Source organism: Diadema setosum, chromosome 22 (assembly GCF_964275005.1).
Source record: "Diadema setosum chromosome 22, eeDiaSeto1, whole genome shotgun sequence".
In the NCBI taxonomy this organism is placed as follows: Eukaryota; Metazoa; Echinodermata; class Echinoidea; order Diadematoida; family Diadematidae; genus Diadema; species Diadema setosum.
The window spans coordinates 26827559-26839733 of record NC_092706.1 but is presented as its reverse complement, the minus strand read 5'-3'; the positions used below and the strand labels follow the sequence as shown (position 1 = coordinate 26839733).

At 37.2% G+C, this 12175-nt stretch overlaps 1 protein-coding gene across 1 annotated transcript in view; it reads left to right on the top strand.

The window, feature by feature from the left end:
• The window catches only part of LOC140245365 (dynein axonemal heavy chain 7-like), a 129723-nt gene that overhangs the window by 108777 nt on the left and 8771 nt on the right, over positions 1-12175 (top strand). The window contains exons 67-71 of the mRNA XM_072324942.1: positions 2451-2612; positions 3471-3653; positions 4524-4661; positions 5734-5751; positions 11677-11907. Coding sequence (XP_072181043.1) covers positions 2451-2612; positions 3471-3653; positions 4524-4661; positions 5734-5751; positions 11677-11907 — 732 coding nt within the window. The remainder of the gene's footprint in view (positions 1-2450; positions 2613-3470; positions 3654-4523; positions 4662-5733; positions 5752-11676; positions 11908-12175) is intronic.

Here is a 12175-nt window from a genome sequence, read left to right as displayed (position 1 = left end):
ATAGAAATGAGAAGGATTTTAGGAGATGGATCTTTATCGGTGAACGTCAAGTTGATGACAGCCAACTTGCATTTCACTGATTAACCTTCAAATTGAAAGAAATCCATTAGCTTGATCATCAGCAGGCTGTCAAAGGCTTAGATTCACATTGTACTCATATTGCTAGAGCCAGTATAAGCAACAGCAGCTGGGTATAAACTCAAATATTAGTAACGATATTTGCAATACTGTATGTTACTCAAGTTATCCTCTGTTTATTGCACAATCATGTTCTTGTGGTATGCCTGTCCATTTGCTGTGTCTATACCCCATTTGCTCTTTTGCATGATCTTCATATTTAGAACATTGTAATTTCATGATTATCTACAAGAGCCAGCTATCATACTGCTGTCTTTATATCCAGGGGGGGGGGGGGGGTGTATATATTCTGTATATATTTTTTTTTTCTTTAAATATTTGCCATGAAGTATGTTATAAGCCTCACACACCCTCAACTTAAGATTTTGTTTTCGTCGTCAAGATTGATGTGCTTGAAAATATTTATATCACTTCATTAAAGATATTTTTTGCTCTCTCTGTCTTCAGTTCACATCACTAAGTCTTACTTTGTGCTACTCCCCACCTTATTTTCTTTCCCCATTTGTTTTTGTTTCTTTGTCTCTGTTACTCACATGCATACTTAAAAAAAAAAAATGTGTTTGTAAGATAATTTTCCCTGAATAAGAATTATATCAACTGCTCTCACATCACTCTATTTCTATGTACGTTATATCTCCTTCTTATACACAAATTGTCGCTCACTGCCAATCTCTCGATCGTTTTCGTTTGCCGTGTGCTTCGGGCGTGTCTTGTCTCCACCGCCCAAACCCACCCCACCCCCCATCCACATTCCACTTTGCCGTGTTATCCATCCACTGCTATAGCATGAGGTAAGGGGGCCACCTGTGGCCGTGGAATTTTCTATTTTAAAGACCCGGGCCCTGATTCACAAAGCTGTCTTTAAAGTTACGCACACCTTTACAAACAAGTGGAATATGGCAAGCCAAGTGGGTTTCATAATCATTGCTGATTTCATGAATAGCTAAAATTAAATTTGCAGATGAAAATGATTATTCTTACATGTTAACACACGTTTTTAGTTGAAAATGCATTTTTACCCCAATGTAGATGAAGTATTGACATACAGTCATACTTTGTTAAAACGTATTTAAAGGGAAAGAAAAATGGGCACACATATTGGCACTTCATATTCCAGTCGTTTGTAAAGTCCTGCGTAACTTTACGAACAGCTTTATGAAACAGGCCCCTGGTACGGTAGCATGGGAAGACATGGGTGATTTGATTCAGTCTTCATCCACTGCCCACTTGGGTAGTTAATTTGAAACCACAAATAGCAGTGCCCATCAGCCACGTGTCAGCAAATGTTTGCATCAAAGAGTACGCTCATCTGTAACGGTTGACTCCCGTTGAGATTTCTCTGCTGTGTGTGTACACATGTATTTGCATTAAAATACTTATTGATAAGCTGTGCATAATTTCTTGTGGGGATTCTCGAATATATCCGAACAGGGCCAGCCTTCCACTCCATGAATTCCCATGCTACAAGGACTTCGATACATTGTAACGTCTCTATTTTTTGTCATTGTCATTTTCATTTGTACTGTAATGTCACCTGCATGCTCAGTGAGATCAATGTGTCCTTGCTTCAATATGCAGGGATACAGTAATTTGAAAAAGCAAGTACTTCTCAAGTATCTGTCATTTGTAAATCAATTTAGCATGTATACTTGTTTATATGTAAGATATCTACCATTCAAGTTTATTGGGTTTTGCATGCTTTGTAAAGAAATAAGAGCATTCTGCTAATCTTCAAGATTAAAAGAAACCACTCATAAATTCATTTACTGAATCACATTTATACTTTGATAATAAGCATGTAAACTTGTTTGTATGTGTGCCTGTAGTCATATGTGTTTGTACATTGTTTGTTCGCATGTATAGATAGATAACAGGATAGATAGATAATTAGATACATACATTTTATATAGATAGCTAGGGAGATAGATACATGTAGATAGATGGATAGATAGATAGATAGATAAATACATTTGTAGATAGATTAATAAATGTATTTGTAGATAGATACATTTGTAGATACATAGATAAATAGACAAATACATTTTAAGTAGATAGATAGATAGACAGATAGGCAATAGTATTAGTTAAACAAGATACACGTGTATATAATATACATCAATTTCAATATTCATGTACATTGATTATTTCCATTAATGGCTCTAGCTTATCACTCATCTCTTCTATGCCATGTGTGTAAACTTTGTAGGAATCAGGCCAGTGAGATCTCTTTTTCATTCTGTACAGCAAATGTTATGAATATCATGAAATTTGCTAATCTTCCTGGTTCTCCCCGAATCTCTCCGCCCCTGCAGCAAGCGTGGAAGAAGATGCTCTACGGCCTGTGCTTCTTCCACGCCCTGGTCCAGGAGAGGCGCAAATTTGGCCCCCTCGGCTGGAACATCCCCTACGAGTTCAACGAGACTGACCTCAGGATCAGCGTGCGCCAACTGGCCATGTTCCTCAATGGATACGACGTAAGAAATTACCTCATGGCCACTCTAGTTAATTATCAAGGGCTCTGTCTATTTTAAACAGAGGCTTGCTTTGGTTCTCAGACTGAGCCTCAAGAAAGTTTTATCACAATTATGAGTTACATTTCTAGAGCCGATCACTCTCCTTTTGGCCATGGCAGCTACTAACAGTCATTCTTGATCTCCTTGAAGTTTCCCCAAGCCTCTTAAATTTCAGCCTTGAGCCTAAACCCTCTTCTGTTCTGAGTACCTAGAGTTTACAGTGATGTTGTTATTTTTAAGGGCGTGTTTTGGTATTTTCCCCTACCATCCAAACTGAAAATTGGTGAATGTGAAGAGAGAATGATAGGCAAAGATAGGTTAAGATTCGCTCAATTCGGTGCAGGTGGAAAATATACCATTCAAAGTGTGGACTATGACAGTGCAATAGATTGTTTTGTTTTCGGGGGACAGTTTTGATGAATGCCTGCACCTGCATTTATTGAAGAGAAAAAAACTGTGAATGTCAGCTTTTGAAAGTGTCTTGCAACTCTTAAAGTCTCATCGACATTATTGTACACAGGATTTTAAAACGACCCATGCATCTATGCATTGGAAAGCAAAGTTATGGACACTTTTGTAGGTAAGATTTTACTATGACCCTTGTTTGTATGTATTAAATGGAAAGTGAAGGTATTGGCATTTTTGTAGGAAAGATATTATCATGACCCTTGTTTCCATGCGTTGGAAAACAAAGTTATGGACACTTTTGTAGGCAATATTGTTACATGGCTATACTTCTGTAAGTTGAAGAAAAAAACCCCACAAAAACATTTGCTTAGTTTGCAACGATTCCTCCATCTGAACCCTGCCTGCCCCCAGGACGTGCCTTACGAGGCTCTGACGTATCTGACTGGGGAGTGCAACTATGGTGGCCGCGTGACCGACGACCGAGACCGTCGCACCCTCCACACCATCCTGGACAAGTTCTACACCCATCACATCCTGGAGGAAGACTACAAGTTTGACACCAGCGGCATCTACTTCTCCCCGCCTTCTGGCGATGTAAGTAGCTTAGAATATGATTAAGAGGAAGTGGTAAGGCTTACATGTATGATTGTATCAGTGTACAATGTATGTGCTTTCATAGTAAGTCTTCATGTATTTGGAATCACAAATTTCTTCTTTGCTTTTGTTCATTGCATGTGTTGTCTATGAACTTTGTATATATTGAGATGAAATTGTCGATGAAGTAAAGTCATGTGTCTCTGTGTGAAAGCTTTTCTTAATATCTGACAAACATCCTCTCAGATTCGTCAGGTTAAAACAATGTTTAAAGGGTGTGTACAGTTCTGGTCGAGGTGAGGATTTAGCTTTTAACGTTTTGTGAGATATTCAGAAACCACTCTATGAGATGTTAAAGAGCATGCAGTTCTAAGGGGTATCAAAAGTTTATTCGATGAAAATCGGTTTTGAAATGGCTGAGATATCCAAAAACAACGTGAAACAAAGAGATCCTAATAAAGTTGTGGCATGTCGCCTTTTATTATTAGCACTTTTTTGAATATCTCAGCCATTTGAAAACCAATTTTCATCAAATAAACGTTGAATCCTTCTTAAAATTACATGCTCTGTCATATTTCATAAGAGGCTTTTCATTATCTTACTTAGGAATGTTCAAAACATAAATCCCCACCTCAACCAGTACTGTACAGTCCCTTTAACAATTCTCCACTGTAGTTCTATATTTGGGGACATTTGATCAAAAAGTGCTATCCATGGACTTAGTGTATCTGGGTTTTTATCAGACAAACAAAAATGTATAGGTGGGACTGAGAAGCTATTCTACTCACACTGACATACTCAAATTGTATCTATGGATAGTGCTGTTTATCTCTTTAGCAATAATCTTCCCAAACAACTTTCTCTGTGCAGTATGAGAGCTACCTTGAGTACACCCGAAACCTTCCCATCATCCCCCACCCGGAGATCTTCGGCATGCACGCCAACGCCGACATCACCAAGGATCAGTCCGAAACCAAGCTGCTCTTCGACAACATCCTCCTCACTCAGGTAAGACCCAAGTTCAAAGATCAGCGGGACCAAGCCCTCGTGTCCTTGCTTAGCAGCAGGAGATGGGCAATGAAAAAATTAAAAGAGACTGAATATAATTGTGTGTGTACTAGTATTAAGTATCACATTGCTATCAGTGTTTTTGGAAGCCACACTTTAACTTATACTGGTCAGAAATGAGATTTTAGATAGAGATTTGGATTGTGGATGTTACAGAATGCAACTCCTGTGATGCGATCAATGATGAATTTCATGCTTCAGAGATATCTTGAAGCATATTTGGTTGAACGTTAGTATTGCATGCTGAGTGCTTTCCTGGGCCAGACGCATACACACCAACCTGGATAATTCTGGTATTAAACTTGTCATCTTTCAGATTGCTTGCTATCATCACTACTGCATCTTTCATCTCACTCGAGTTCTTCAAAACTCTCACTCTCTCTCTTTGAATCTCAGTACAGTCATTTCTCAACACGACCCTTGTATAAGTCTCAAAATATCTAACCTCTCTACTCTCTATGATTATCATGTCTGAGTGCTGTCAATCTTGATTAACTTTCTTATCTGAATCGTCCTCTCCCCATTTCACATAATGAAAATAACCCCCATTGCTCCTCCTTGACTGAAACCATATAATCTACATCCACTTAGTAATATCATGCTCTCACTAGCTCATACTTGCCAACTAGTAAGATTTTATCAGATTCAGTAAGATTTTTTACGTTAAAAATAGCAAAATCAGATTTTCTGTCAGAGAAATCAGATTTTTAAAAAATATTTAGATATACCTTTCATGTGTATTTTCTGAAGATTTGACCGAAAGTAAGATTTTTAACTTCAGTTTGCATATAAAATAAGATTTTTGCAATCCACGAGTAAGATATTTCATCTTGAAATGTTGGCAGGTATGCTAGCTATTTTCCTTGCTTTGTTCATTCATATAATAATCTGCTTTGCTTTTCCTGCTTCTCCCTTCTATCTTCTGCTCACCTCTCTTCACTCCTTCTTCTCGTCATTCATGACATCATCCATTTCCTGTGACCTTCAACTCATGACCTTTAACCTCCTCAAGGCTGAGACAGAGGGCCAGGTGGGTATATCTCTCCTGACTAGCTACAATGTGTTGTAGTTCTTCAAACTCGGTGTTTACTTTAGCTACAATGTAATACACATTAAAAAAAAGCTGCACATGTTATACGCTGTTCATTCTTCTTGTGTCTTTGTGTGCCCTAGCCACATGATGGTACCAAGGGTATGTTGTGTTTTGTCTTTTTCTCATTCTTTTGTCTCATATTCAGACTCAGCTTTCTTTTGGCATGCTTTTTGACATCAATCCCGTACCTCTTTTATACTTCGTTGCCCTCCTATGTTGCATGTAAAAGAGACATGGGTTGTACAAACATTCATTTACATTGCAAAAAGAAACGTGAAACGCAAACCTCCCAACCATTCTGAATTTGGAGGAAATAATCTGAATTTTGACCATTCCTGCTCTTCTTTCTGTAGGAGTTCCCTGATTTTCTTGGTAAATTTACTTCACACTCCCATAATGGGAACTGCCATTTCTTTTCATTTTTTTTTTGTTTTTTGTTTTTTGAGCCAAATCATCCCTAATTTTCAGTCAGAACGGTTAAGAGGTCTGGGTCAGTGTTCATTTTGTATGTGACATCACTGAGTGATCTCAATTTTACTTCACAAAAAATTCCACTGCTTTCATGCAATTGTTATTTTTGTTTCTCTATTTTGTAGTGACACATATGACTGTATGTAGAGGAAGTCAATTTCATATGATAATTATGACACTATTTGGAACAACATTTTGGTTTATAAGGTATGATTTTGAAAGCTAAGGACTAGTAGCCTGTGATACATGTATTAAATGAGAGAGTGGCAATCTGGAGTTTCAAAATAGCCAGAAAGTCGGCATATATGTGATATCATTTTTGTATAGTGGGTACGTATTTCTCATTCTTCCTGACATTCTCACTAACATATTACTCTTTCTTAACTTTCTCCATTGCTGAATTTCTGTTTGCTCCCTATGTTTCCCTTCTACTAAACCTTAAGAATGGTGACAATCAACTCTTTCCCCAGGTATGAGTTGTGGTTAAAAAAAATCAGTATGAAACATATATATGCTGTCACTTGACTACACTACACAGTCACACGTATCCATGAATTGTTCAGTTTAATCCGAAGTTTGCGTTCATGAATGATGTATACAGTGAGGCACAGTTACGTCAACAGGAAGAGAATTGTTGTACATGTATTTTGATGTTTTGTGAGGTCATTTTTTGGTAACGTGTAATTGAAATGAATAATTATACAGCTATATATACATTTATGTCTCAAGCATTACCACAAAAATGGAAATATGTATTGTATTCACTGTCTGTTCTTAGTAATGTACACTGTATCTGCACAATATTTTGCTTTACTCTGTCTACAGACAAGGGTATGATCTTTGTCATGAATTATATTTCCCAATTATAAGATTAGAGAGAGATGAAAAACACAATGTGATGGCAGTTTTCATGGTTTTCAAGTAGAATATTTAGTAAAGTAAATCAAGCCCTTTGTGGGGAACACCAAGAATCTTGTTTGGATACATTTCATTCCATGTCCCAATATATTTTTGATTTGAAAATTGCCTTCCAAGGACTTTGGCTGTCTTTCTACAGATGTATGGCTTTTAATAATGATATCCAATCATTGTAAACATTGAAACCCTTTTTGGCCTTGATCAAATACAGTAGAATGCTATTCTCGATCTTCTCTCCATACAAATTTATTTATGTATATGCTTTCATGTATTTCCCAGAAGAATTAAAACACTTGCAATAATGGACTCTTGCTTTCATGCAAAAACAGACCAAACAGCAAAAGCAACTCGCCGGTAGCTATAAGCAGAACTCTCTGTGTTGAAGTGTACTGCAATCGCTCTTTTGTATGAATGCAAAATCATTGATCAAACTACAGCCGTATTCCAAAACACAAAGACATTTGACACAACAACAAGACACAATTCATGTCTGTGAGGTATTGAATCAAGAAAAAATAACATAGAAATTCCAACATCAAAAAAGACCCAAATAATGTCTGTAAGGTAGTGAAACAGGAGAAAAGAAAAATGGAATAGAAATTTGAAAATGGAGTTTTGCTAATCATGCATTTGTATCTGTTTTTTTTATGGGACTTTAGTGTTTTGAACCTGCACACACGAAATATTCATAGGCACATCCAAATATACAAAGCACTCATTGCAGAAAAGTTACACTCTCACATGGAATTCAAATTTGAATGTTATTTTATGTGATGTAAACTGCACACCATGTCTGCAATCAGGACCATGCAACACCCTTGCAAGCCAAATGAAGCATTCCTGGGTGTACCTTGTCTGTGAATGACTTAACCTGGTAGTATTGCTGATATGGAATAGTGTTCACAAATCCAAACATCATCTTGCTATGCAACATATTTATCAAACTGAATGTGAATATAATAATATGTTTTGTTTGTCTGGCAGTTTAAAGGTTCAGCAGTTTGTTATGTTTTGTTTTACTGAGATTCACCTCACTTTAAGAATGTTATGAATGTAATATATTTGTTGGTTTTGTTTTGCTTTTTAGTTGTTGTTTTTTTGACAAATGCACAATTACATTTGTTTTGACTCACTTATAATCAAGTGCAGTATAAAGCAAAATGAAGAACCCTGTATATGCCCATGAATGTTAGACTTTTGTCGTGATGAATGCATTAAAATAAGAATAAGAAAACATTTCTTATTTTATGGAAATTAATGCATTATCATTTTTCCACTCCCAACATGTTACCCTCCCATCCCCCATATGACACCCCACCCCCCTTTCTCCCACCCTCACAAACACGGTGGTTATTATGACACTGTGTTCTCCCCCCCCCCCCCCCTTCCTTTGATGGATTCCCCACCCACCCAAACCCAAATGACAACAACAGGCACAGGTATTGTATGACACTTTGAATGTTTGTTTGTTAATATTTTTGGGGGTGTGATCTACGACAGTCACTCTTTCCTCCGTTCTGGGGGGAAAAGCAAGAAACCCAAGTTAGTTTTCTCGCACGGTGATGGTCTTATTAATCCGCTGCACACACCTCACACCGAAGGAAGTGTACATCCAAACCAGGAGAAGAGTGGAACTGGTTCTCCCCGAAGAGTCGATCGCATGTGCACTATGCTCTGACTGCACTTGTGTTCCTTGTCATAGGAAGGGATAGAACAAATGCACAATGTCTCAGCAAGATGTTGGAATTACACCTAGCAACACCAAATAGATGCCCTAACTTTTTTTTTTTTTTATTGTGTTGTTTGTTTGTTTGTTTGTTTGTATTTTTGTATGAAACTAGACATGCCTGCATTTATGTTTGTTTTTTTTTTGTTTTTTTTTAAATGAGTAAAGCGATAGATTAATGATGTGCTTAGATGGTATTTTGAGTGTTCTAACACTGGTGATGGTGCTAGCTGGCAGCAGCTAGCATTGTAATCCTAATTGTTTTCAGCTGTTAACCTGTGTGTGTACTTAGTGGCGACATAGCAGGATCCAAATATTACCGTTGCTTGGATCTCCAAGAATCCTCGACTGCATTGTATCCAGACGTACGTCTGGTAGTTGTTTGGGGACATTGTTGATTGAACTGTGTGTACACATGTAATGCATGTTCTCACTTAATAGTAGAAGTTATCGCTTTTGTTTACCATAGCAAAGGGCGAGGTCTTTAGATAAACAGGGCTGAACGTGCAGAAATAAGTGGTTCCTGATGTGGAATAATTGATCTCATCATGAATTATCTCATGCACATGCCATTGTTGTACAACATACGTATGAATATACATGTATGTTTTTAGACTCAATTTTTTGTCTGCTATTTGAGGAGCAGTATTGACTAAACATGTTGAAATTAGGGCTGAGACTGAGACAAAATCCTCAACCTGCTGCCATGCATTTAACACATAAAGGAAAAGAATAAACATTCAATGTTTACTGAAGGAAAGCATAGATGGGGTGGGGGAGAACTGGAGATATGAAATATATTTTGTTTTTTAGGGGTTAGGGTTTTTTTTTTCTGAATGGGCGGCATGAATCAGTAAAGATCTAGAGGAATGTGATTACTTCCCTCATCACAACTATGCATCGATATACCAAACATATAAAAGCTTTATGCAGAACTGTTTAGAGTGTCTACGCTCAATTTGAGTACTGGTGGATGTGCACACAATGAGACAGTGAAATATCTGTTTTGTCTGAATAGAATAGAAACCAGTTTATTAGCTCTTAAATGAGGTGAACGTCTCTCCTTGATTTTGCATGCCTATATTGATATTAATCTTGCACTTTTGGAATTTGCACTTGTTATTTAATTCCACACAGATGACACCAATGTAATTACATCTTATTATTGTTGTAACACTACCTTAATTAGATTACTTCAAAGTACAAATGTACATGCACTAGCCTAACCCCAGCTTTTCCCCTTATCTTTTAATCAAAGTTTGTTGTAGAAAGTTTTGAATTGCTAGATGATATGAGTATCAGGTGAAAGAAAACATTTCATACAGGAGACTCAACACAAGACTACAGTATAAAATGTTCAGTCACCATTTGCAATATATTGTTTTTCAAATTTTAGTGGCAAATGACTTGTATGCCTTATTATATACATGTACTATAGCAGTTTATTCTTATTACACTCTATCTGTCATCAGAAGAACAAATTCAGACAAACCCTGGTAAAGTTAAACTTCTTCTCTAAAATGTGTGCCGGATATTGGATGTCATCCTATATTGTCATTCTTTATTGGGCACATCTGATATCAATACATTTCACACTGACAGGAATTCTGAAATACGAAGTAAATTGTTCAACATGACACAGTGAAATATATTGTGTCTTCCAGTCTTCTGTATACTTTTAACCTTCTTCCAAATAATACCCAGCACTTCTTAAAGGAATGACTTGACAGAAGTGTGATGTAAACAATTGACTCGAAACATGTTTAATGTCTCCCAAGTAAATCTTTGGACTTCACTGTAAGTCAAACTGTTTACCCCGTAGCTACCTAAATGATTTTTTCAATATCGGGCTGGTAGATGCACTTACTAACTAATCTGTGTGTGAGAGGTTTGGCTTGGGATAATTATACGTTGTACTAACCTTTACATATTCAGTAAGGTGACATCATATGTATGGACAGAGAACTTAAAGTTATGACTCTGAGACAAGTTTACATTGAAACATGTTTTCTGTTGCTTAAACCAGACAAGAGGGAAATTTTTTGCTACACGCAAATGCTTGAAATTCAGAACTCATCCCAATGAATCACAGTATCACCGTGCTAAAGAATATTTATATTTGACATCACAATTTCCCTTCCTGGTTTACAAAGCTGATATCAAATGAAAAGGCCACTTTCAGACTTGACAACCAATATTTGTAATTGTACTCTTTTCTGTAATAGATGAAAACAGTTATGGGCCATTCAAGTGCATTCAGAAGCAGGTCTGAAAAAAAAAGAATAACCACACTTTTTTTTTTTTCAAACAGGGTTACTCTGAAGTTTCAAAGGGTGTGTCTCCAGCTGTGGTTGGTTTCATGCAGATGTGAAAAGCATTGTTCTGTTCTTTCACGAATCGTGGCAATATGAAAAATTAAAAAGAGCAAAACTAGCAGATATAAGATATGCCCGCAGTCAGAATTTTGCCTTACACTAACTCTTGCATCTTTGTACAAGCCAGAAGACACCCCCAAAACGATAAATCAACCAAACCAAAAGAAGGTAGAAAGGAAAGAAAAATAAAAACAATCCTGGGATAGCAAGTTGAAGAACTGAGGCACAAAGTGAGAGAGTCTGTTTGAAGTATGCCTACATTAAAAATGAGAACATATGTTCTTTGAACAAGAACCTGTATTCCTGACTGTTAAACTTCTGTTACACTTCTTGGATACCAAATTATAATTTCACTCTGTCTGATCTTTCCAGTCGCGGTCATCAGGAGGTGGCGCCAAGTCGAATGACGACATCGTCAAAGAAGTCGCGGCCGACATCCTGGCCAAGCTACCCTCTCAGTTCGACATCGAGGCGGGTCTCCGCAAGTACCCGACGACGTACACCCAGAGCATGAACACCGTGCTCGTGCAGGAGATGGGTCGCTTCAACATCCTCCTCGCCGTCGTACGCTCCAGCATCATCAACATTCAGAAGGCCATCAAGGTATGTGTGCAAGCAGTCAGACGGTATTAAATATTGAGATTACCACGGACTTGTTTCATAAAGAGGTTTACAAGTACTGTTAGCTGCAATACTTTTGCAGTTGCCAGATAGTTGGATATAAATGATTAAAGCAATATTTCAGACCATTTAAATTTCAGTTTGAAAAGAAAGAGTAAAATTTCATAAACACAACAGTGCAAATTTGATCAAGTTTGGATTATAAGTAATCAAACAAATCACATGGTGTGTACTGAATGCTTGAAGGAAA